The sequence below is a fragment of the Phaenicophaeus curvirostris genome, chromosome 10 (genome assembly GCF_032191515.1).
Source record: "Phaenicophaeus curvirostris isolate KB17595 chromosome 10, BPBGC_Pcur_1.0, whole genome shotgun sequence".
NCBI lineage: Eukaryota > Metazoa > Chordata > Aves > Cuculiformes > Cuculidae > Phaenicophaeus > Phaenicophaeus curvirostris.
The window spans coordinates 25489341-25515922 of NC_091401.1; the positions used below are offsets into that span (position 1 = coordinate 25489341).

Below are 26582 nucleotides of genomic sequence, written 5' to 3' on the forward strand. Positions count from 1 at the left end.
AGGCCACCCTCTAGTCCCATTCACGATGTGACAAAGTCGGCTTCTTTGCGTTACTCTCTGAGCATCGCGTCACCGGCACCCTTGCCCACCTCTGCCAAGTGCTCTTCCCCTGGGGAGTTTATTCAGAGAGCAACCATCCACCTGGCAGGGTTTACTCAGTCACACAATTTCTAGAAAACCCGTCTGTTGTGTCGACCCGTCGAAGGGGGAGGCTGGAGGTCAGGAAGGGTTCACAGTACAGCACGGCCTCTCCCAGAGGGATGTTTGTGTAAATGCCAGGTATGATTTTGCGGCGAAGCTTTACAGCCTGGCCCCTTGTCCTTCAGAAGGCAAATGGAGGCTGTGCTCTTGGCAGCCACAGATTCACCTCCTGGGTGGCAGTGTTGGGGGGCAAGTCTCCCCTCGGCTGTGCGGAGCCCAGCCAGAGCTGTATGACTCAACAAAAGGGCTGGCAGGTCTTCCAGGAGGCGAATGAGGAGCTTCTGACCCTTCTGTCTCCTGTCCTCAGCCCTTCCACCCACCTCTGCTGCGAGGCGTGCAGGAGTGCAAGGCACCCACATGTTTGTACCTCACCGCTTTGGTCTCCCAGCAAGGCAACAGCAGCTCCTCCAGAGAAGTCTCAAGGAGAAAGAAAATGTAGCTCAATTACTTGATGTGACCTATTCACATATGCTGAATTCTGAGGGGCAAAGCTCCTTGGGTTCTGTTCATCCAGCCAAGCCCTTGCTTGAGGCCTCACGAGGCCATGCAGGGACTACAAGAAAGCACGGATTATGAAGGTTTCCTAAAAAGCCACTGTGAGAAAGTGAACTGGGGGCTGGAAAACAAAACTCTAGGAGGCAGGCTGCTGGTATAGCTGGAGGGGGTGAATCATTCTTGTTTCAGAAGCAGCATCATTAGCCTGGAGCTAAAAGAAGCGAAACAGGGAGTAAGGAAGGGCACTTGCTAGGAATAATATCCTCGGCTGGTTTTTTTTGTTATTTGTTTTGTTGTGGGTTTTTTTTGATGCTTGACAGCTATTACCACTAAACCTGTGACAACGCAGAGAATATAATTGCTTAGCTCTGAGAATACAGGGCAGATTTTCACCAAACAAGAACGGACGTGTTGGGTTGTTTTAATTCCTGGCATAGCTGGGCATGTCTTATCTCCGGCTCAAAAAAATAGAAGTGCATAATGAAGACAGCCGTTTGTCTTGTTAGGTAACTACAGACAACTTTGCCACAGGATAAGAATTGTTGGCAAGATGTGGTAACAGTACAGAGAAACTTGGTATTGCCAGCTGAATAGATCTGTCACATTTCTTTCTGCAAATGTTATGTCTACTACTACTACAAATAGCACAGCTGAGTGATAAAACTTGAAAAATGTGGAAAAATATTTTTTCTCTATTTTCAAGTCTGTTTGCCTTGTGAATCCAACAGCAGTTTTTGTCAAAGTCATGTTTCAGGCAGCAATTCTCTGACCTTTACACCCGTGCTCATCTTTAGCAGCAGCAGAGCTTGAACAGACTCTGCAGTAACTCATAAGACAGAGAAGGCAGTCTTGTCAGGTATCTTTTAACTAGAAGGAAAAAGGAATAAGATAAACTTTTGCAAGAATATTGCCCTTAAAACACTGAAGCGTGTTCTTTAACATCTGTTGGCTAAAGCCTGGCCCTACAGAGACTGAAGGAATTTCACATTTCCAGAAACTTCCTTCTGTGAATAGTCACACCAATTCCACGTTCTTCTTTAGGATCAGCTCTTAGATGACACTACTTTTAACTTCATGAAGAACGAACAAGTCTAAAACACCTTAACCCTCCAGCTAAGGATATATATATTTTAAAACCATTCTAATATGGCTTTAGGGAAGGAAGTGATTCTGCCCCTCAGTTCCTCTCCTGTGAGACCTCATCTGGAGCCCTGTGTCCAGTTCTGGAATCCTCAACATAAGAAGGAGATGGAGCTGTTGGAACGGGTCCAGAGGAGGCTACAAGGATGATCTGAGGGCTGGAGCACTTCTGCTGCGAGGACAGGCTGGGACGTCAAAGCCTAACAAAGAACCCATCCTACCTGATATCAGAGAACAAGGGAGGGAGATGGTCTTCTCCAGCCATCCCCATCAACACCACTTGATGCTCACGCAGGTGAAGAGGAATTCTGTTTCTCATCAGCCAGGTTCTTCCACAGCGGCATCTGTTTTACAGCTCTGCAGGCACGACCAACAGCTGAGCACAGGGCACAGTCAGGGAAAAGAGGTTCTACTTTGGCATCAGAATTTAGAGCAGTTCAGCTTTTCAGACCTAGAGATGAGAAGAGACAGATAGGTGAACAGCATATGAATTACATCACTGTATCTTTTAGAGGGATCTTTAAAGCAGACCAAAATGCTTTCATGCGACTTCTTAGAACTCTGTTTGCTCCGTTACTTCAAGCAGCAGCAAGTGTCAAGTTGTTTTTCCAAAGGTTTTCTGGGTGTTTTTTTATTTCCATTCTTTAGTTTCACTGAAATAGCAGGTTGGTTTTTTTTAGATAGACATAACAGGGGCTGACAGAGCCTGCTGCTTCATTAGTGCCAGGTGAATTCTGTATTCTGCTCCTTCACTCCTCTCAGCTTCCTGCTCTGTCTTCTCTGAAGCACCACAGCTTTCCACCTGCCTTTTTTTTTCTTTTTTAATTTATTGGAATTTATTTACAGAACCAAGTTTTCTCAATTAATCCACTGTAGACACTATCTGAGCTAGCCCTTGACCTTCATGGGAATTGAGAACAATCCCAACTGACAAGTTAGGGCCAGATCCTGCCCTGCTTCCTTCCAGTGCAGCAACCACGGAGGTGGGTGTCATTGCCCACCTTCCCTCTCCAAAGCAGCACATGGGATGATGAGGGATGGAAGACCCAGGACGATGTGTTCAGGAAAGCTGGGGAGGGACTTTTTATAAAGGCATATAGTGATAGGATGAGGGGCAATGGGTATAAATTGGAGAGGGGTGGATTTAGACTAGATATGAGGAGGAATTTCTTCACAATGAGGGTGGGGAGGCCCTGGAACAGGTTGCCCAGGGAAGCTGTGGCTGCCCCATCCCTGGAGGGGTTCAAGGCCAGGTTGGATGGGGCTTGGAGCCCCTGATCCGGTGGGAGGTGTCCCTGCCCATGGCAGGGGGTGGGACTGGATGGGCTTTAAGGTTCCTTCCAACCCAAACCATTCTTTGATTTTATGATGAACCTTCAGGGAGAATTCCCTATGTGGAGAGGGCTCTGTACCTGCTTCTGCAGCCTCCAAGGAGGAGGTTCCTACATCTCTGGAGTCCAGCAGGGCATGGAAGGCTCCTCGTTGGTGCTGGCTCAAGTTGGTCCTCCAGCGTCCCCGTGCTGCTGGCTGGCTGGCAGACTGCACCCACCTCCTCATCGCTATGAAAGGGGAGAGGCAGAAGGGAAAAGAGCTAAAGATCTGCATAACCTTGACCTATGCAGTTACATTGGAGGAGACGGAAATTTTAAGGGACAGGAATTTTCTTGTTTCAGTGTAAGGCAGCTTCCACCCGGCAGAGCAGGACAGAACAGCAAGTGAGAATGCCCAGGGGGAAAAGCTCGTTCATAACTGCCCTCTGACAGCGGGAAAAACGATCCTCCACCCATCTGTTACTGCCTACACTCCCTATGGTGCCCTGACGTAGAGGACGAGAAGAGGACCCGACAGCCTGTTCTGGTACAAGACACACCACAGGCTGCCCAGGGAGTCTCTGGACCATATGAGGAGATTCATCGGGCGCTGGGCCATGCTGGGAGAGTACAAGATGCTCCTGCACCCACCTCCCTAGGAGTTCTTGACTTCAGGACAAAGCCTTGTGGCTGAGAGCAGAAGCCTGTCATACCATCCTGCCGTGGGCAAGGTCTGCACCGAGTATGAGCAAGGACAGTTTATAACTGTCACATTTTTATAATAATGACTGATTTATCCTGTCTTTGCTAATCTACCAGGACAGCACAGCCAGCATAAGACTCCTCCAAGCTGCAATGGGTGCTTGCAGCTGTACAAGCTAGAGATTATTAAGCACACAGTTAACTCCCACAGACCAACTACTATTTCCTTCTTTTTTTTTTTAGTAACCATTTCTTTAGGCAAGTCTCTCCTGGTATTTTAAAAATTCATTTTAATCAATTTAAAATTAATGAAGAAACAGTGAAATCCTTAGGGCCTGAAAGCTCCAATCTCTGCCACGCTGGAAGTGATGAGTCAGCTCCAGCCCAGGCTGCCACGGAGCCTGCCGAGGGACGCCTCCAAGAGCTGCTGCCGCCGGAATTAGGTCACTTGGTTTGCTATGTATGGAGAGGCAACCGTCTCTGCCGTTGGATGCTTCCTTCTTTCATAGAATCACAGAATCACCAGGTTGGAAAAGACTCGTCGGATCATCGAGTCCAACCATTCCCATCAATCACTAACCCACGTCCCTCAGCACCGCGTCCACCCATCCCTTAAACCCCTCCAGGGAAGGGGACTCAACCCCCTCCCTGGGCAGCCTCTGCCAGCGACCAATGACCCTTTCCATGAAAAATTTTTTCCTAATGTCCAGCCTGACCCTCCCCTGGTGGAGCTTGAGGCCATTCCCTCTCGTCCTGTCCCCTGTCCCTTGGGAGAAGAACCCAGCTCCCTCCTCTCCACAACCTCCTTTCAGGGAGTTGGAGAGAGCAATGAGGTCTCCCCTCAGCCTCCTCTTCTCCAGGCTAAACTGGAGGAGCTGCTGTGGAGGAGCTGCTGCACTCCAATAGCACAACCGCCAGCAGGACTTGGCTGTTACCACGGATGCTGTGGCTCTGCCCTGTGCATTTATGGGGCAGGAGGCTCCCCGAGAGGAGGGACGGGGCTGTGGGCCAGCAGCAGGACAAGCAGGCTCCCATCCCACCTTACAGCGGTGGCTCCTTGGGCACCCTGGACTCCTGCCCTGGTTACCAACCCATGACCTGCTCAGGCCAGGCATGGAAACCAGCAACCCTGAAAGACAGTTTTCTGTCTCCTGCCTTCACCCAAGCCAATAATCAGGTCCAGACCTGGCTCCACAAGAGAACATGCGCTCCCTAGGTGCTAGAGCAGAGCCACAATGCTCCCTCATTAATCACCTGGGCCTAATTGCTGCACCACGGTCCCAACAGGCAGCTCTTACGGCAGCTCTTCAGGGGGATTAACATTAAGCCTCTGCATCGTATACTAATGCGGCACGTGAGGAAGAGCAGTTCCTACCTCGTGTGCCCACAGCACGTGAGCTACGCAAGCCGGTCCCCAGCGTGGCTGTGGGACATGGTAACACCTGATGCTGGCACCCAGCAGAGCCAGCCTGGGGCAGCAGGAGCCTGTCTGTGGGCTACATGCAAGCAGAAACGCCCTGTCCCGCTCCCCATGCCCAGTGCCAGGGGGCGAGGGGGGATGAGAAGGGATGACAGAGGCTGAGAAGCTGTTACATTGCTCCTGCAGCATGGTAGTTCCCAGCTTGTAGCAGGGGAGCGGGAACAGGACTAAGAGAAGGACAGAAGCCCTCGGAGCCTTGACATCCCTGCGTTCGGTCCTCTCTACCTGCTGACCAGGCTCAGGCTTCCCCAGCCCCTCCTGGAGCACCCTCAGGAAGGGCACAGGGAACCTCGATGGGGAGAGCCAGCCCCTAAAGGTGCGCGATGTGACTGCCAGTCCCCTGGGCTGAGAGGAAGAGGGACGGGAAAGCTGTTTGCCAGCTCTTTTGGGAACAGGCAGGCTCTGCCAGAAGCAGAAAGGCTGACCATCAGCTGGCAGCTACGCCGACAAACAGATCTGAATCGCTACCAGCGTACAGCACTTATCTGAAAATATTGATGACCGCTTTGGAAAAATCAAGTATAAAATGTCCCGCGACAGCTGCCACCAGCTCCACATCCCTGTCCAGCTCCACTCTGGCATGGAGCAGACTGTCAAGATGGGAAAGCAGCAAAGTCCGCTCACCTCCCCTGCCGCGGCAGCCTCTGGGGCCCAAACCCTCTTCTCTTGCTCCTCAATTTCATTCCTAGGTGCGAGAGAATCAGAGAGCGAGGGTCTCGCTGACAGGAGAGCAGGCGGTGCTGGGCTGGGCTATCCACGGGGGAACGCCACGGTCACAAAGAACTGCTCGTGCTTTCTCAAAAGCGGCAATTTCGCTTCCTTGCAAGAGCTGGCTCCAAATAACAAGATGCCTTGAGTAATTAACTGAATGTTCTTTGGGTAGAGCTTTTAAAAGGAGCTTATACATATTAAAAGGAAAGAAAGATCTACTGTCTATAACTTGTTCTTTACTAACATGTTCTTTACTAACAAACAAAAGGTTTGGACTGAACCCATTTTAGAGCAAACCTGACAAGGGCCTTATGCTGAAATTATTGAATAGAAAGAACTGGATGGAGTCCAGGGTATTTGTGAGGAGCTGACCACAAAAAAAGCAAGGTTTGTGGCTGGTTGTTTGTTTTTTTAAAGAAAATTAAATACTCTCTCTTTTTTTTTTGGCATTAACATGACAGAGCTGCAAAGGTTTAGCAGCAGCACAGCATTAGCCTCCAAGAAACACATAAAAACAACTGCTCCCTTAGCTAGATCGGCTGCTACAGCAAATGTTAGAGTTGCCGTTACCAGCGCTGAAAGTGGAAAGGAATTCCTCATTAATGCGCCAAAGGACAAAGGATCTTCTCTGCGTGTTACAGAGCCTGTAACAGCGCTCGGTGCCGGGACTACAGCAGCTCTGCATCCTGACACACGCTTGCCTGACGTAGCCTGCAGTTCCGTCGGGAGAAGTAGCTCTCCGGGAGTAAAGTGAAATAATTCTGCTCTGCGAATCACTATTTTTCACCTGCCGCAAGAACCGAAAGCCAATGTTCTACAGCCGAGATAAGGTAATCGCAGCAACATGGAGTTCTAGGTAGAAACACAACAGCTACTCAGCATCAGCGTTATTCCATACGACTCAGATGCTCCGCTGTATTAGGAATACATTGCAATAGCAGGCAGATAATACTGCCGTGTGGTCTGTGAAAAACAGCATGTAAAGGGAATATGGGGAAAATGTGATTATTTAAATAGGTTCGGTTTGATACCAGGAGAAAACACATGCCTGAGCAACCAGCATTTAGCCCTTTATCTTTACAAATGTCCTTTAAAGAATAAAAGAGCTTCTGCCCTCCTGTGCCTCCGCCCTGAATCCGATATTACATCCACGTGGGAGCAGGCGAAAGCAGGCATGTCATGTAGCAGCAAGAGGCACCAGGAAAGCCGTGGGAGGAGAGGAGAGCAGAGGCACAGCCCACCAACTCCCGTCCCCTAAACAACCCAGCTCAAGAAAACCCAAAGGGACCTCCCACAACTGTACGGGATGACTACTACAATCCTGCAATTCCGTGTGCTAGCAGAACACACCTATGTTTGGCTGGTAAACGGTTAAAAGCAGCCACATTCTGCTACTAACCGGAGAAAGCTTTGTGGACACAACCCAGCCCAGCAATGGTCACTGGCTCCATACAAAAGGTCCGGCTGGGAGTTTCCCACAACGCAGGGCTCACCATGCTCCTGGCACACTGTCACACCAGCCCTTCTGGAAACCAACTCAACACAAGTGGAACACGACCCAGGAAGAAAGAGAGACAAATCGACTGCCACAGAGAGAAGAGCAGTGGGAGGCTGGAGGACCAGGCTCGCTTTGGAGTCAAACATCCTCCTTATCACAATAGCTTTTAGAAGGATCCAGCCACTTCAGGGACCCAGAGTTCAAACACTCCTGCTTACGAACTGCCCAGACTCACAAATGTCTGTGTTTCTGAGCTTACAGTCTCCAAAGACCTAGAAAAGTAAAAGATCTTCTGAATGAACTGGGAAGCACATCAGTCTTAATGCTGCAGGGCAGCCTAGTACCTTTTCAGTGCTTATTCGCCTCCTATTCAAGAAGTGGTTTTGGCTTTTCCAGAGAGGAGCAACGTGACAAAATTATTTCCCGCTCCCCTCTTAATATTCAACTGGGATAGAGACAAAAGATTTCAGCTCGTGCCCTCATTTGCTCCCTGAAGAGAAATGAAGATGAACCAGAATGGTTGAACATGTTCCTTTTTTAAAATTAACAAGTGGATTTTTTTAATGATAGGAATTGAAGTTCTGCTTCACTGGGAGGCTGCAGGGTGACTAAGACCCAGTGTAATGGTAAATGATAGAATAAACCTGCAAAGTCTGTGTGCGAGATTTCAAAAAGCTTTCCACGAACGTCACAGACTGAGCATCACAGGCATTCCCAAGGTAAATAGCAGAATTATTTAAAGAAGCAAAAAAAAGAAAAATCTTTCTTCATGTATCAAAAAGAAGGTGAGAAGAGAACACAATGACAAAACGCAGGATGTGCCTAAGCGCCTACTGCAAACAATGCCTTGCTGAGGACTCCCATGCGCCCTGCTCATCCCATTCACATCCTCCTCCAAAGCAAAGTCTCTGAAAAGATAGGCCTGTAAGAAGATTGAAATTCAAGGTCAGATGTTGTTGTGAAGCAACAAAAAATATATTCATCGCTTTCATGGCAAAATTCGTTTTCAATGTCATCAGTTACCAGCTTCTGGTTTTATTTCCTATCACTGAGATTAGGTCAGGGTAAAATGCAAACATCAAAGCGCTGTCGTAATCAAAGAACAGTTGTTTTGCTTTCTTTTCTTGGCCAATTAACATCGCTTAGCTGGGAGGTAAAAACCCACCCCATTAATACACAGAAGTGACCTCAGCTGCAGGGCATAAGCTGCTTTCCGCGGTTTGGGTTGCCACAGTTACTACGGTCCTAATGCCGTTGAATCAGGAATCATTGAGCGATGAGGAGTGATGCCGTCATAAGGAACGAGGCACAATCAGATTCAGGCCCTGGGTGGCTAAAGAACACTCCTGTTTGCCCTTTCCACTCCCTGTGCAGTGCTGCTGCCCTCCCACACCGCCAACACAACAAAGGCAACAACTTCATACAACTGGGTTTGAAGCAGCACTTGTAGACCACGTTCTCCTCCGGTGTTGGATGCACCCAACCCAAAAAGCATCTACTACAGCAGGTAAATAGAACATTGAAGGAATCTGATTTTGATAATAACTAACAGTTACCAGGAAGGCAGATCTTCCCTCCCAGAGTATGCTAACACGCCCGGCTCCAGACTCACTCCATGCAAGGCTGCTCTATGACTTTGGGTTTACGTCAACGAGGTACGAACGTGTTTGCTGCTTCCTTGCTTGACTTCGTTACCCTGACGGCTGCAAGCAGGTGTCCCTGCTCATCACAGGGGAGTTGGAACTGGATGATCTTTAAGGTCCCTTCCAATCCAAACTATTGTATGATTCTGTGGTTTTCACTGAGCCAATCTCTCGCTGATAAGAACATAGGCACCCAAGACCAAAACTAAATCTACTTCCAGTTACTTCTGTGGGAGGCAGAGGCAGTCTTAGATTTCTGGTAGGTGCCGTGCAGCCTGTGAGATATGGTCCCTGCTACATGAGAAGTATTAAACATTGCTGTTTCAAAGCTATTTTTTATTTGTTTCTATTTGTTCAATATTTTCAAGGGTAACACACGGAGGAAAAAAAATGAAATGACTGATAACAGATGATTCTGAATTGTTGGCTTTGGTAGCATGAAGTGAAAATGCAAACGAATGAGCAGAGCAAACAGAAGGCTTGGTCACCCCCACCCCACCCTGAAAGAGAAAAAGGCATCACCGTTATTCAGCACAGCCTAGGTATCACCTTAAACGTGCAGCACATTTTCAGCGTTTATGGTACAGCAACTTCTCCCACGAGTCTGAGAGTATGTTAAAGAGTGCTAGTGATTATAAAGCACCTGCCGGATCAAGGAGACTCTGCGGCAATATTGTAGTTTTCATTTACATCTAAATTAAATTATAATTTACACCACTCTGCTAACAAAAGGGGAAAAGGGCACTGTAAACATGGCAGCAAGCATGCATATCTTCATTTGTTCTTCCTTATTTTTAACTTGTGGTTAAACTGAATCGACTTCTAAGTGCAAGTAGATTAAAGCTCCATCTAGTGCCAGGGTCTTGGAAGCTCCTGAAAGATCTGCAGTCCAGAGATGGCAAACAGGCTCACAAAACTACCAAGCAGCAGGAAGCCTAGCACCTCACAGCTGCCACACACAGACGACAAGAAGGCTGTTGGAATTACTCTTAGAGTCTACAAGGGCTTAATTTTGAAGCTGCTGTATCTTGGACCAAACAAAGAACATGGCAGAAGGATGTGGAGAGGGACAAAGTGCTCGAAATACATACCTGCACCACTGAGAGGAGTGCCAACCCGTGAAGCCCTGCATGCCCCGGCACCTCTCTCCTCAGCCGTGCTCCCTCATCATTGCCGCAATGCTCCTTACTACTCTTCCTTTTGGAACCATGGAGCTGAGGCGCAGGTGGGATGTTGGCACGCTCCTCCCAAAAGCCAGTTGCTGGGAGCAAGGGCACTCTCAAGAGAAGTGGAAAAATCATAACTTCTCAGGAAAAGAAGGTATGGAACTCAAGCTTCCCATTTCTTGCCAAGTGTCACGTGAAAAGGCACCCGGGCTCCCCGCAGAATCAGATGTCTCCTCATTTTGCAAGGAGGATGCCGGCGCTTGCAAGCCATTCCCGAAAAGCAGCCTCCAGGGCCTTCTCCCCAAGAAACCAAGCCAGAGGAGAGCTGCCTCCGTCTGTCCGTGCTGCCTCTGTCTGCCTCCAGAGCTGCAGGGCTGCCCCACAGACGCTGCAAGAAACAGGGATCTCACACCAGGCTCTGAGCCTGCGGGGTCTGCTTGCCTCTGGGTTAGCCAGAAACAAAGCAGGCTTCAGGACTATTTCAGGACTGAAACTTTGGATTTAAGCACTCAAATTCCATTCTGGGGGGGTCTAGCCCCCAGCCACATTCTCTTTCCTTTCAGCGGAAAATGTTTTATGACACCAGCTGCATTCCTTAAAGCAGTGTGTAAATCAGATCGTTGTTTCAGTTCCGGAAAGGAATTTACTGTAGCAGCATTTAGTAATAGTTACCCTGTGCCAAAAAAATTACTGAAAATACCTGAAGAGTGGATTAAGTTTAACCACATTTTAACCTGATTTAGTTGAAGGTGTCCCTGCCCATGGCAGGGAGGTTAGAACTGGATGATCTTTAAGGTCCCTTCCAACCCAAACCATTTTATGATTATGAGCACGATAAGGTTGGAACTGTAAAATTTCTCTGGGAAAACACAGCTTTTTATACCTCAGAATCAAATGCTTTGGCAGACAGTAAATGTTTCTGTTAGAAATTATATATGACAGGTAAATTTATGTATCCGTGATCCAAAGATCCTTCGGACTTTTAACATATAACAAGCACAAACAGCAAAATTTGTCAACAGAGGATGAAATATCACCCAGATGCTGTCACTGAGGGAAAGCTTAATGAAGGAAATAACGTACCAAACAAAGCTTCAGAGTTCTCTGGCGAAACCACGTGGCAGACTGAACAAGTAGCAGAAAGCGGTGCAAAAAGAAGCACCTAAAGAAAGGGAGAGCTAGAAAAACATAAAGACCTGGCAGTTCAACAAGCAGGACTCGACCTGGCAGCCAAGAGCTGGGGACCGACCGCTGCACATCCACATGCAGCCTGCCAGGCAGATGCTGCTGAGCTGGCGTGTGCTCAGCGGGAGAGTCCGGCTGTTACCCCAGGGCACCACAGAGCGTGGCTGGGGTTTGCTCCGAACGTATGCTAGCACAGCACAAAAATGCAGGCTGGCTGTTAGATGTGTAAAATTATACCAGTCAGCTTTAAAAGAAGAAAACCAGATAAGCCCAGGAAGAGTTAACTCGTTCTTTTTCACCCAACATCATCTCTCAGTGAAGTCTGCTCAGAGATCAGAGGCACAGACTTCATGCAGCAATAAGGCTGCTCTTGTTGACCCACACTGCACAAATATCTGTAAAACAGTGACTGTGTCGAGAGCCCATGCTGGCTCTGCTCGGTTTTCATAGAATCATAGAATAGTTTGGGTTAGAAGGGACCTAAATCTGCCCCTCTCCAGTTTACACCCATTTCCCCCAGTCCTATCACTCCAAGCCTTTGTGAACAGCCCCTCCCCAGCTTTCTTGTAGCCCCTTCAGGTACTGGAAGGTAGCTCTAAGGTCTCCTTAGAGCCTTCTCTTCTCCAGGCTGAACAACCCAAACTCTCTCACCCTGTCCTCGTGCAGGAGGTGCTCCAGCCCTCTGATCATCTTTGTAGCCTCCCCTGGACCCTTTCCAGCTTTCTGCCTTCTCTTCCCCTACCTTTGTGCTTCTCCAATTCCCATACCACATTTCTTAGTCTTAGTTTTCACTTTTCAGATTAACTTCTGTGCACCCTTTCACCCACTGAAATAATCAGCTACCAAAGACATAGAATGAGTCACCGCCAAGCTTGGAGAAAATAAAATAAACAAAAGAGCCTGGATTGTAGACACCTCCACCTTCCCTCTACTGTGTCAAGTTATCACCTCACATCAGAGGACAGGCTGAGAGAGTTGGGGTTGTTCAGCCTGGAGAAGAGAAGTCTCCGAGAAGACCTTATAGCGACCTTCCAGTACCTAAAGGAGGCATCAGCAGTGGCAACGCAGGAGACATGCAATGCATCCAGCCTGCTTTGGCTCCATAAAGTGGGATTTCCACCAATAAGTCAAGGTGTGTTTGGTCGATGGCCAACTGCCCCTCTTGTCTACACAGAAATGCTGGTTAAAGTTGTCTCCAAATGGGCTGAAACCAGGAAGAACCTGGGACACGATAAAAAAATCTCACTTCTGGCTGTCCAACTATTTTAATCACAGAGGCAGTTCTGGTGGGTACAAAGCCTGAGAAAAAACCGCAAGTTATTTTACTGACAAAATAAACACCCTCCTTCAAGTTTTTGGCCAGTTTCAACCTCTCTGTTACTGATATAAAAGTAGCCAACTTTCTCCCAAAGCTATAAATAGTATAGTCTGGCTAAGCACTGTCAGTACTTTAAAATTCTTTCAAATGACTGTTTTTCTTAGATGTAATCCAACAAAAATTTCAGACAAAGTTCCGAACTGAAGCAAAAAAAACCTAATAATTGAGTCAAGCTTCATAAAAAAACAGCCTGCGGCTGCAGAGCACAAGTACCTTCCAGAAAGAAGAGTGACCAGGCAGAATGTAGAGACTAAAATCATAGAATCATAGAACAGTTTGGGTTGGAAGGGACCTTAAAGCCCATCCAGTTCCAACTCCCTGCCATGGGCAGGGACACCTCCCACTACATCAGGCTGCCCAAGCCCCATCTAACCTGGCCTTGAACACCTCCAGGGGCAGCCACAGCTTCCCTGGGAAAACTGTTCCAGTGCCTCACCACTCTCATCGTGAAGAAATTTCTCCTTTTGTCCAGTCTAAATCTGCCCCTCTCCAGTTTATCCTCATTGTCCCTTGTCCTATCACTCCAAGCCTTTGTAAACAGTCCCTCTACAGCGTTCTTGTAGCCCCTTCAGCTACTGGAAGGTCACTCTAAGGTCTCCTCAGAGACTTCTCTTTTCCAGGCTTAACAACCCCAACTCTCTCAGCTTGTATTCGTACGGGAGGGGCTCCAGCCCTCTGATCATCCTTGTAGCCTCCTCTGCACCCGTTCCAACAGCTCCATCTTCTTCTTATGCTGAGGACTCCAGACCTGGACACAATCCTTCAGATGAGATACAACAATTACGATCGTTACGATCATTATGAACACGATTCAGCAACTACTTCTCATACATGTACAGCTTATGCTCAGACAGCACTGTTTCACACATCCATCCAGGCACCAACGTTAACACAGCCCACTACCTCTGTCAATTTTAACAACAATATTTTTGTTTATGTATAAATCCTTCATTTAACAAATGTCTCGGATTCCAATTCAGACTCATTAAAAAAAAAAAACCAACCTGGAACTGCTTTTTCTTACAGTCTTTAACACACAGAGCACACCCTCATTTTCTTAAACAGCCTCCAAGGTGCTGTTGGAGTAGTGTCCGTACAAATAGCATTGTAATGATTGTGTAACATAGAGCACAATGGGGCACCTCATGGTGGAAATGGAATTTATGGATTATGATTTTTAAAAAAGCACCAGTGACTGCTCAATCTGCAAATTATAGAAGCTACCTGGTAGTCTCATAACATTAAATAACAGTAACCCAGTTTAGACTTCACGTTCTAAATATATGGCTGGAGTTACTTCACAAATAACACAACTAAAAGCCGAGCTACCGAGCAGGTGGTAAACCCTCTGCTCTCATCCATCCATTTCTGTTCAGGAGATCCTAGACTTCCATGCAGTTATTTCCTATTTAAACCATTAAAACCTCATCTGGAGTCCTGTGTCCAGTTCTGGAATTCCCAACATAAGAAGGATATGGAGCTGTTGGAAAGGGTCCAGAGGAGGCTACAAGGATGATGCAAGGGCTGGAGAACCTCCTCTATGAGGACAGGGGGAGAGAGCTGGGATTGTTCAACACATTTTGAACTCTAAAAGTAATGAACCCAGCAGCCTCTCATTCATTTATGATGGGTGCACTGCATCTTGTGCGAGTAATAGTGTTAAACCAGGGTCTCCTACAGGAAAGTATTAAGAAGAGAAAGGACCCTCAGTAGCAACTTCAGACAGAAGAGGAGTTTTATTCCTTCCCCTGGAAAGAATCTGTAGACAGGGGGTGATGAAGGCAAGCCAAACTTCATAAAAAGATTCAGCTTTTTAAAAGCTGAAGGCAAATTTAAAGCCTTTATGATACAATGACACGAGGACATTGTGGGTATACATGGGATTATAAAATAGAATCATAGAATCACCAGGTTGGAAAAGAACTCTGAGATCATCGAGTCCAACCATAAGACATGGCTGGCTGGAAAGGGATAAAGAGAAGCTCTAGTGCTGTCCAAATTTAGAGGGGGAAAGGCACTGTGAAAATAAAACAGAGAAAACACTCGTGGATTTAAGCTAAAGGATGCAAATAAACTCTTTTGGAAGTGTCTAGTAATCTACACCATCTCTGTTAGTGTCTCAACACCACTTGATCTCACACGACTCAGTGAGGCTTTGAAAGGACCCGGCACACCCTGAAGCGTGCTGTAGGGATATTCATTACAAACACCGGGGGAGGATTCTTCCTGGGGGATAGAACCTCAGGAAAAGGCTGATTCGATTATTGTGTTCCACGCCTCGGCATACTCAGATCTAAGGTCTGACTTCTTGAACTAAAGCTTCAAAGTTAATTACACAGCCAGCCACTTCACATCCCATTGCCCAGGGAATCACAACAGATACCAAGTAAGGCAAAACTACCCTGCTCAAATTTCCCCCGGCACCCAAAGTTAAGCAAGACTGAACCATTGCCCTAAAACACAGCAACGTGACTGCAACGCGCGGTGGGACAGTCCTCCAAGCAGCGATCCTGCCCGGGGCCAAACACCAATGCAACAAAATACCGGGATCGGGGATCAGGCCTGGATCTCCTACAAAGGAACATGGAAACTACATTATTTCAACTCAAACTTGGTGGAACCTGGAAGAGTAAAACCCAAAACGACCAGTTACAAAACCACATAGAAATAAAACAGAACAGGTGCTGCTATGCAGGACAGCGTGCCCACCAGCTCAACCTGACGCCAGCGACACGGCACAGGAACAGCTTGCCACAAACACCAGCCCGGCTCGCCGAGGACATGGGTCCTGCTCACCAAGGACATTGGCCAGCTCGCCAAGGACATGGGTCCTGCTCACCAAGGACACTGGCCAGCTTGCCGAGGACATGGGTCCTGCTCATCAAGGACATTGGCCAGCTCGCCAAGGACATGGGTCCTGCTCATTAAGGACACCACTCAGCTCGCTGAGGACATGGGTCCTGCTCAGCAAGGACACCACTCAGCTCGCTGAGGACATGGGTCCTGCTCATCAAGGACACCACTCAGCTCGCCAAGGACATGGGTCCTGCTCACCAAGGCCACCGGCCAGTTTGCCGAGGACATGGGTCTTGCTCATCAAGGACATCAGCCAGCTCACCGAGGACATGGGTCCTGCTCATCAAGGACACCACTCAGCTCGCCAAGGACATGGGTCCTGCTCATCAAGGACACCAGCCAGTTTGCCACAGACACAGATCCTGCTCATCAAGGACACCACCCAGCTCGCTGAGGACATGGGTCCTTCTCACTAAGGACACCGGACAGGTCGCCAAGGACATGGGTCCTGCTCACCAAGGACACCACTCAGCTTGCCAAGGACATGGGTCCTGCTCACCAAGGACACCGGCCAGCTCGCCGAGGACACGGGTCCTGTTCTCCATGGATGTGGCTCCAGCTTGCCCAGGACACAGACCCAGCTCACCCAGAACATGGGCCCATCTCGCCAAGGACACGTGTCCCAGTGGCCACAGACACTGGTCCAGCTCACCGAGGACGCAGGTCCAGCTCACCCAGGATGCAGGTCCAGCCTGTTGTGGACACCAGCCCAGTTCGCTGAGGACACTGGTCCAGCTCGGCACAGACACGTGTCCTGCTCTCCACGAATATGTGTTCACCTTGCCCAGAACACAAACTCAGCTCGCCAGGGACACGTGTCCCACTGGCCACAGGCACAGGTCCAGCTCATCGCGGCCGTGGGTCCAGCTCGCCCGGGATGCAGGTCAAGCTCATCCAGGCCACGAGACAGCGAGCACGGCCAACGACCAGCAGCATCGCCACCAGCGCATCCCACAGGAGCCCGCAGCGGACACAAAAGGTACCAGAACCGTCTCCCGTGGGACCAAACCTTGGCATGGCTCAGCGGGACGGGCTCTGATCTGCTCAGCACCCGCGGGATCGGTCTGGAACAACAGCGGAGTCGCCCCAGCAAGGGTTGCGCATCCAGTGATGGGGAACAGCGGGATTCCCGGGGTGCAGGAGAACCGTTTGGAGCTGCCTGGTGTCGGGACGGGGCCGGTACTCACCCCTAGCCAGCCCCGGCCGCACCGGGATCGGGGCTCGGAGCAGCGGGGGAGCACGAACCGGAGTGGAGAGCGTTGGAATCGGAGCGGGGAGAGTCGAACCGATGGAGGGAGAGCTCAAAGCCGTGCGGGGAGCGCTCGAACCGGTGCGAGGAGAGCTCGAATTCTTGAAGAGGGTGCAGGAACTGGTGCAAGAAGAGCTCGAACCGGTGCAGGGGACGCACTAACCAGTGCAAGGGGAGCTCGGACCGGTGCAAGGGGGAGCTCGGATCCGTGCAAGGGACGCAAGAACCGCTGCAGGGGGAGCTCGGACCGGTGCAGGGGACTCACGAACCGGTGCAAGGAGAGTTCGAATCGGTGCAGGGGGAGCTCGTATAGGTGCAAGGGACGCAAGAAGCGGTGCAGGGGGAGCACGAACCGGTGCAAGGAGAGCTCGAACCGGTGCAAGGAGAGCTCGAACCGGTGCAAGGAGAGCTCGAACCGGTGCAGGGGGAGCTCGAACCGGTGCAAGGAGAGCTCGAACCGGTGCAAGGAGAGCTCGAACCGGTGCAAGGAGAGCTCGAACCGGTGCAAGGGACGCAAGAACCGGTGCAAGGGACGCACGAACCGGTGCAAGGGAGAGCTCGAACCGGTGCAAGGAGAGCTCGAACCGGTGCAGGGGACGCACGAACCGGTGCAGGGAGAGCACGAACCGGTGCAGGGAGAGCTCGTATAGGTGCAAGGGACGCAAGAAGCGGTGCAGGAGGAGCTCGAACCGGTGCACGGGGAGCACGAACCGGTGCAGGGGGAGCTCGGATCGGCGCAGGGGGAGCTCGGATCGGCGCAGGGGGTCCCCGAGCCTCCTCCCCCAGCGCTCCTCGCTCCCGCGGAGGGTCCCGGGCCCGGGGCGGGCGGCGGCGCGGGGGGCGGTGCGGTCGGGGGCGTCTCCCGGCGGGTCCCCGCCTCCCCCCCGCCCCTCGGCGCCGGCAGCGCGGAGGGCAGGGCTGGGCTGGGCCGCTCGCCGCAGCGCTCGGCTCCGCTCCGCCGTCGGGAGGAGGGAGAGAGGAGAGAGAGAGCGAGAGCGAGAGAGAGAGGAGAGCGAGAGGGACGGGACCGCCGCGCCCAGCCCCGCCGCCCGCCGCCCGCCCCGCTCGCCCCCGAGAACATGGCCGGCTGGCAGAGCTACGTGGACAACCTGATGTGCGATGGCTGCTGCCAGGAGGCCGCCATTGTCGGCTACTGCGACGCCAAGTACGTCTGGGCAGCCACGGCCGGCGGCATCTTCCAGAGCATCACGGTGAGAGCGGCGGCGCGGGGGGCACCTTGGCGGGCGCCGAGCGGCGGTTTTTGTCTGCGGCGGGATGGGGGGAGGGGGAAGGAAGCCGTTCCCGGCGGCGGGGGCGGATGCGGGGGCGGGGGGGGGGCTCGGGGCGGCGGGACGGGGTGAATCGGGGCTCGGGGCGGCGGCGGCGCCGGGGAGAGGATGAGGGACGGGATGCGGCGGGAGCGGCCGCGCGGGGGGTGCGCAGCGGGGCTGGCGTAGCGGCCGCCCGCGGCCGGGCCCGGCGCTGCGGCCGAGCTTACGCCGTCGGCGTAGGCGGCGTTCGAGAATACCCCCCCCCCCCCTCCCCAACCACCACCACCCTCCGCGTCCTCCCCTCCCTCCCTGCCGCGCCGCGCGCCGCCGGCTCCATGTTTGTCCCCGCCAAGATGGCGCTGCCGCCCGCCCGGCCCCGCCGCCCCGGGCCCGGCCCGCCCCGCTCCCCCGGGCCCCGCGCCGTGATTGTGCGGCCGGGCCCGCCGTGACGCTGCACTTTGAGGGCCGCGCGGCCCCGCCCCGCGCTCCCCCTGGGCGGCGGCGGCGATGGCGGCGCGGGCGCCATGGGCTGCGGCGGGGCCGGGCCGCGGCCTCACAGGGGCCCCGCGGCCTCCGCCCGCGCCCGCGGCCCCTCGGCCTCCCCCGGCAGCCTCCGCACCCGCATCCGCGCTCCATCAGCCTCCGCATGCGGCCGTTCGGCCTCCGCCCGCATCCCTGCTTCCCCGGCCTCCGCGCAGCACCCCCCCCCACACCCCCGCCCCGCAGCTGCGCCTCCCCGGCCTCACCACCCGCATCCACGCTCGCTGCCTGCATCCCCGCTTCCCCAGGCTCCACGCACCCGCATCCGCCAGCCCCCTCACGCCTCCAGCATCCTCCACACGCCATCGGCCTCCACCCGCATCCAGGCTCCCCCCGGGCCCCACGCGCGCCCGCATCCTCCAGCCTCCACCCGCATCCTCCAGCCTCCACCCGCATCCTCCAGCCTCCACCCGCATCCGCGCCGCGCCAGACTCCGCGTGTGTCCAGCAGCCTCGACCCACGCCCCAGCAGCCCCCGTTCCCGCATCCGCGCTCCGTCAGCCTCCGCACGCGTCCGCGCTCGCCCAGCCTGCACACGCGCCCGCATCCACGCCCCACCGGCCTCCACATCCAGCGGCCTCCAACCGCATCCGTGCTGCATCAGCCTCCACGCGCATCTACAGCCCGCTAGACTCCACGTGTGTCCAGCAGCCTCCATACCCGCATCCACGCTCGTTCAGCCTCTACGTGCCTCTAGGCCTCACCAGCCTTAGTAGGCATCCACATCCGCGCTCCCCCAGCCTCTACACACAACTGCATCTGCGCCCCAGCAGCCTCCACATGCATCCAGCAGCCTCCACACGCACCCGCATCTGTGCCCCACCAGCCTCCACACGCACATACATCCCCGTTCCACCTGCGGCTGTGCCCCACCAGCCTCCGCGTGCACCTGCATACATGTTCTGCATCCACCAGCCTCCATGCACACATCCATCCACACCCCCCCGGCCTCCACACGTGTCCGTGCTCCATGTGCGGCCACCAGCCTCCACACACACACACCCCCGCATCCACACCCCGCCACGTGTCCACGCTTCCCCAGCCTCCGCACATATCCGTACTCTGCCGGCCTCAGCATGCGGTGCTGCCTGGGTCGGATCCTGGCTCCAGGATGAGCTCCTGCAGGGCGGTGAGAGGTTTCAGGGCAGCAGCAGAGTTGGGACGCAAAGCCCTGTGTTCCAGAGCCCTTCCTAGTGGGAGCAAAGGGGAACCTTGCTGCCTGAGCCTCGCGGCATGAGGCAGGACGCTTTCTGCTTAGGGACTGAGCAATAAAACCCTGCTGTGCTAACTCTGGGCTTCTTTCTTTGACAGCCAGTAGAAATAGATATGATTGTAGGAAAAGACCGGGAGGGTTTCTTCACCAATGGTCTGACCCTTGGTGCGAAGAAGTGCTCTGTGATCAGAGATAGCCTGTACGTCGATGGCGACTGCACGATGGACATCAGGACAAAGAGCCAAGGCGGGGAGCCGACGTACAACGTTGCTGTAGGCAGAGCTGGCCGAGGTAAGCGTGGGTTTCCACACTTCCAGATCAGGGAATTTAATAACATGACCCTAAGTACAGGCTCTAACCATTAGGAAAACCAGGCTCCTGTATTAAAGGGTTCATTTCCGGAGGCAGCGTGAGCGCGTGGGTGGCAGTGGTCTGGCGAGCTGAGGAGATATCTGCCTGGAATCACACTTATCCTTGTTCCCACCCATGACTGCAGGCTGTGGAAGGGTTCCACAGCCCTGAGAAGGGTTCCACAGCCCTGAGAGGCAGGAAGGAGCAGGCTGCAGCTCAGGGTACGCACACCAAATGTAGATACCTTGGTGTCCAAAGCCTAGGGCAGGACTCTATTGAGGATTGGTAGCGAGAGCAGCTTGTTCCTTATAAACTTGTCAGCAGAAAGTTTACTCCACAAAGATGCGAATTCCTTATACGAGCTACTCCTGCTTGCCTGTTAACCAGTTCTACGCTCGCTCTTCCTGCCCCTGCCGTTGGGCTCTGGGAGGTCTCTGTCTGCAGAAAGGCCCATCCAGTTTGGGCTTGTGAGAAACCTGCTTTATGCTGGTGTGCCTGCTCCTTGCTCCCCATGGAACTCCTGGCAAAGCCAACCGTGAGGAAGGCACTAAGTTTGGATATAAAAATGTGCCTCCCCACACCAGCTACGAGTAGTGTGCTAAGAGTTTAACTCATCCGGCCTGGCATTTTTTGGCTGGGGAACAAATTGGTGGGCAGCGGACTTTTGCTTATCAGTATAAATCCAAAACCAAAGCCAAATGTATCCATAGGCTGAAGCTGGATGGCTTCAGGAAGGAAGTTCCCAGTGCTGCAGTGAAACAAGCAGAGTTCTAACTGCTGCAAACAGCAGAATGCCCATGAGAAGTGTCTGTTCGAGCCTTTGTGAGCAGATGCTATGGAGATGCACGGTCATCTGTAGGCAGGCTGACTGCAGTGCTTCCCATCCCTATTCCTGGCTTGGGGAACAATTGCTGCTCCTGGAAGCCGAACGCGTGTTGTGTCCATACCTGCTGGGGACATCTGCTGGCAGCCGGGATGTGGTGGGTGCTGCTTAGGAGCCTTGGGATGTTCTCCTTCATGAGGCCACTGGGACGCTTCACCGGAATGGTGGAAATGGAGAGCGTCAGCACCTTCCCTGCGTTTTGTGCTATGCCCAAAGCAGGATTTAGAGCTGTGTTGTTGCATGAAAAGCCGTAGCCCAAGTCTGACCCCTGAGGTTTCTGCTCATATGGAGGCAGTTACCTGGTTCTCACACCAGCAGTGACCGCTGCGGATAGAATGTAACAGAGTTCCCTCTTTGGCTCTTCAGAGTCACGGTTCCTCCGCACACGCTGCTGCCTTTGTCCCTGGCAACACTTCTTTTTCTCCCTTGTTTTTTTGAGATGCAGCCTGGGTTTCCTGGCTGGGTGGTGATGGAGGGTGCTGGTGTGAGATCAGCGGTGGCTGTTTCCTTAGCAGTGAACCTACCCAGTTATGTAGCATCGCAGAGGATAACTGAGGCCTTCTCCCAGCCCTGCCTACATCCGCGTTTTCACCGAACTCCTGTTAAACTAGCTGAATGCTAAATCTTAAATATTTAATACTAAATCTCGAACTAGAGTGTGTTTATTGCGCTGCCTGAAACTTGCATTATTTCCTTGTCTAACACGCTCTTTTTAAAACTGTTTTCTTTTCTCTTTCAGTCTTGGTCTTTGTAATGGGCAAAGAAGGGGTCCATGGAGGCGGATTGAATAAGAAGGCATACTCAATGGCAAAATACTTGAGAGACTCTGGGTTCTAGTTGCTAGGCAGACTGTTAAGTATTAGGGGAAGATTGCTATTAAACTTTCCTGGTGGTGAGCTTTAAACCTTACATTCTGGAAACTTTACTAGCAATGCAGGGTGATGGGGTATGAACCTGTGTCTCCTTTGTATCCCTTTGTCGGTGGGGAAAGGTGTTATTTTTTTTTTTTTTTCTCTTTAATTCTGTTCATTTCTGTTTTGTTTCCTTGTGTACTCCAGCATTGGTTATAGTCATGGGAAAGGAAGGTGTCCACGGAGGGACACTCAACAAGAAAGCATATGAACTGGCTTTATACCTGAGGCGGGCTGACGTCTAAGCAGCCTCTCCCCATCCACCTAGCAGCTCTTCACCACCGCCCAGCTGTGTTCAGTGCTACCAGACCGTAGTGGTAGTTTGTGTTTTTTATTTACCCATTCCCTCACGTCATAATTCCAGTTCCCCCCTCGCCCAGTTGTGTGTTAACCGCTGTGTGTAACCGAGCCCCGAGCCCCGTTCCTGCACCATCGCTGCACCACGACGATATGCATGATACCGTGACAGGCTTGGGAGGGGAACACGCCAAGTGTAGGCTCTGCTTTGTCTTAGCAATTAGTGTGACACTGACAACTAAAAAAACAACGTAAATACTAAACAAGGTGCCGATTGTACAATCTTAATTTGATCAATGCCTCTTCAGCACTTTGAGCGATTACACAGCTCACTGGTCTTCCTTTCACAGAGCATGGTTGGGAGGAAAAAGTGCATGCATATCTCCACTTCTGTCCCTCTCATTTTTTTTTAAACCCACATTTGTTGGCTTACACCCATTTTTTATAGTGCCTGGTTTGTTGAACCAATTTGCCACTCAAAAGCTATTAACATGATGTTGGTTTTGTCGTTGCACTTCGCTGTAGGCTTAAGTCTTTTCTTTTTCCTTCACCACGTCTGACGCTCGGACTGCGTTAACAAGTGCAATCACAAAACTAGGAAAGGGTACAGATGCGCTTCCTCCCGTGACCGCACAGCCACCATCCCGAGCGGATCCCCACACATTCCATCCTTGCAATAGCTCAGGCACGGTTGTTTTTTTTTTTTTGCCAGCTCCTGTTCTTGTAGTTGAATTGCAGAAGGCTGCCTATCGCGGACATTGCGGTCCCAGCACCACCAGCTGGAGCCTGTCTGGTTTCAGTCTCACAGGACCAATTTTAATTTGCAGCTTGGGGGAGGTCGCGGGAGGGGCATTTTTTTTTTCCTTAGTTTTTGCTTTTTAATATGAAACTACAGCATCGCTGTGGAGAACTGCCGGCCCTCAGCCACACCGGGAGCTCCGACTTCCGAGTCTCTCTGCCGGCTCGCTCCCTGGTAAAGAGCTCGGCTGCTCGGAAGCCGCCGTTTGGCTGAGGGTCGGCAGTTTGAGCGCGAAGCTGTCGGGGTGAAGCCTTTTCCAATTCGGAGTCGTCATTTTGGCCCTCGCATCCCCCGCTGCAGAAACCGGGGCGGGCTCAGCCCCGCGCCCCCCGCAATGTCTTGTCACCACACACAGTTGAGGCACCACCCCGTGTGTCCCCCCACAGAGAACCGCAGCGCTCTGTGGACGAGAATAAATGGGAGATGGTATTGGTTGGAATAACTGACTTGGCTGTCTTGTGATGAATTTTTTAATATGTATTTTGTGCCATACTATTGTTTAAAAAAAAAAAAAAAAGAACTGTTGCTATTGTGAGATGGATTTTAACCAACTGCGAGGGTTTCTTTCGAACGGCACTGCTTTAGGGACATTCTAGTACTTGCTTCTGTTGTTGGGCCTTGTGGATAATGTACAGATTTAAACAATTCTTGTTGCTGATTTGTCCATTTCTTTCCCTGCACTTTGTTACATCTGGGATACAGTCTAACTCATCTGATTTAATATGCATTTCAAAAAATGCCATAACTATTAAAAACACCTTGTTTACAGACAGATGAAATAAATTTATTCCAACCAAACAAACTCAGTGCTGCTGGTAACTTTTTTCCCCCTCTGGGAATCCTCTGAGCCCCTTCCTTGGCGTCTGCTGGACTGCGACAGCGCGAGGGCCAGGGAGAGAGCAGTGAGACAGCAGGAGGGGGACAGGCTGAGAGTTGGGGTCATTCAGCCTGGAGAAGGCTGCAGGGAGACCTTAGAGCAGCTTCCAGGGCTGAAAGGGGCTCCAGGGAAGCTGGGGAGGGGATTTTTACAATGGTCTGGAGCGATAGGATGAGGGGGAATAGCTTTAAATTGGAAAGGGAAATACTTAAATGAGGCAGGACAAAGAAATTCTTCATTATGAAGGTGGGGAGGCCCTGGCCCAGGTTTCCCAGGGCAGTGGTGGCTGCCCCATCCCTGAAGGGGTTCAGGGCCAGGCTGGATGGGGCTTGGAGCAGCTTGGGCCAGCGGGAGGCGTCCCTGCCCATGGCAGGGGTGGGACTGGATGGGCTTTGAGGTCCCTTCCAACTCATTCTGCGATCACAGCACATGAGTCAAAGGCCAGGCAGCCTTTGGGGTAGATCCTCCTAAATCAGAAGGTGAGTGCTTGCACATCACACTTCTTGGTCTCCACAAAGAGGGGGTTCCCTGCCCTGCGTGCACCCCAGACGCGGTCCCTGAACAGAAGCTAGAGGAGACACTTGCCACATGGTCTACTCCTTAGGGAGACAATACGCTCCCTCCTCAACTGGGGAAGGAACAGCACCAAAGTCTCCATTACCCCAGAATTCTATCTTGCTTTTGGTGCTCCTGCAGCCCGAGTGAAGACACGGGTGCTGGGAAGGGGCCCTTCAGAACGGTTGAGACGTGCCAGTGAGCAGTGGGAGCTTGGGCTGGGGAAGACAGAGGAGTCCCAGCTGAAGGCAGCTGATCTTGGCTGTGGTCTGGGTGCTGGGATCGCCAGGGATCCACTGCTTGGGGAGAGCTGTGAACAGGCCTTTGTCCTCTCACCTGCCCTTTCCCTGTCACGAGCTCTATGTCTGACTGAAACCCTTAGCCACAGCGCAACTCCGACTGCATCTCCTCGCTTGTGATGCTCGTCGGCACAGACAGAAAAACCTTCAGCCCTGCAAGCTCCCGCGGAGCAGCAGCTGCTGCAGAGGGTGCAAACCCAGCTTCCCCCAGAAAACTGAGTGCACGGATCCCTGTCCTGCTCTGCGCCTGAACTCAGCCCTAAACTCATCGTCCCACTCCCAGGCCGCCCGCAGGATAGTTTATGTGCCTGTATCCATCCCCTAAGCTTTTCCCTAAGCCCATAGCTGGAATTAATTCACTGTAATGACATCCCCAAGGCAGGAAAAGCTGTTAGGGGCAGACACCAGCTATTTTTCATCCCATTCCTTACGTACAGTAACATTAAGCCCCGGTCCTCACTTCTTACCCCACGTTGTTCCTTTCTGCTCAGTCCCTGCTCCGGCACAGGTGGCTGCAGGGTTTGTCCATGGGGCAGCTGTAAACTTTCTCTTGGTAAGAATCCACTTGGAGATGTTCAAGGCCAAGCTGGATGGGGCTTGGAGCCCCTGATCCAGTGGGAGGTGTCCCTGCAAGGGTCGGACTGGATGGGCTTTGAGGTCCCTTCCACCACAAACCGTTCTACGATTCCTTTATGTGCAGAATATCAGGGCTTCACAAGTCTTTGCTGCCAACTTCCAGGCCATTCTACTTAGTCCATTATTTTCTCTGAAATGCCCTTATGACGTTAATTGCCAGGGTGCTTATTCTCTGCACCATAATTCATAGGCGGATTTTAATTATACCAGCCCCTGTTACTTGGCCCTTCCGAGGTTCGTACTTTTGTAATGAATGTGTTCTTTAGAATTCAGTAGAGGAAACATCCAACTATTCCCAACTGCTGACAGCGCTGCGTTTTTAGACAGCCCATTTTTAATTGTCACGGTGTGATTTTGCACGCAGGTACCCATTATGCTCTTCGTTCCAACACCGGCCCTGGAACTCTCCTCATATCGAGGCAGGCGAGGAGAGTTGTTTGGCATTTAAACCTTCCCCCTTCCTGGGTCACGGACCTGTCAAGAAAGTCATTTGTCAGACCCATCGCTTTCCCTCTGGCTGCTCTGTAATGGGTTCTTTCCCCTCGGTCCCAAGAATTGGAAGCGCACCTTTCCCTCCCAGGGCAAGCTGCAATTCCCCAGCTCTCCTGGCTCCTTTCCCAAGCAGTTTGTTCTTGTTAAGTAATGAACGGTTTGGAGCGAGCCTGCTTTGTACGGAGCGATTCACACAATGAAGTCACACAGAGTTTTATGATAGCAGCCGATGGCACCTGCGCTGTCCTCTGCAGAGACACCCCAGAGGTCCCAGAAAACCTTCAGACATTTACAAGTACTGGCTAAAGGGCTTTTCTCAAAGAGCGACCAAGTGCAAACCTCATAAAGCACCAGCATCCCCTCCTTGAAGACAGCTGGAGGCTGAAGTCAGAGCAACAGCCTTCACAGGCAAAAAAAAGACAGGCTTGGAGAGGAGCGGCTCGGG

At 51.9% G+C, this 26582-nt stretch overlaps 2 protein-coding genes across 3 annotated transcripts in view; one reads left to right on the plus strand and one right to left on the minus strand.

Annotated features, from left to right (window-relative positions):
• Positions 1–26582, minus strand: part of SELENOT (selenoprotein T) — a 200760-nt gene that overhangs the window by 135593 nt on the left and 38585 nt on the right. The gene's annotated exons all lie outside the window — the stretch shown is intronic.
• Positions 17914–24080, plus strand: PFN2 (profilin 2). Of its 2 annotated transcripts, none has more exons than XM_069865409.1 (3): positions 17914–18225; positions 20136–20328; positions 22330–24080. In XM_069865409.1, exons 1-3 carry the CDS (start codon positions 18094–18096, stop codon positions 22425–22427), a joined length of 423 nt encoding a protein of 140 aa, XP_069721510.1. In that variant the 5' UTR covers positions 17914–18093; the 3' UTR covers positions 22428–24080. The 2 variants fall into 2 exon arrangements, with proteins under 2 accessions (XP_069721510.1, XP_069721509.1); XM_069865408.1 differs by having other exon boundaries at positions 17917–18225; positions 22011–24080.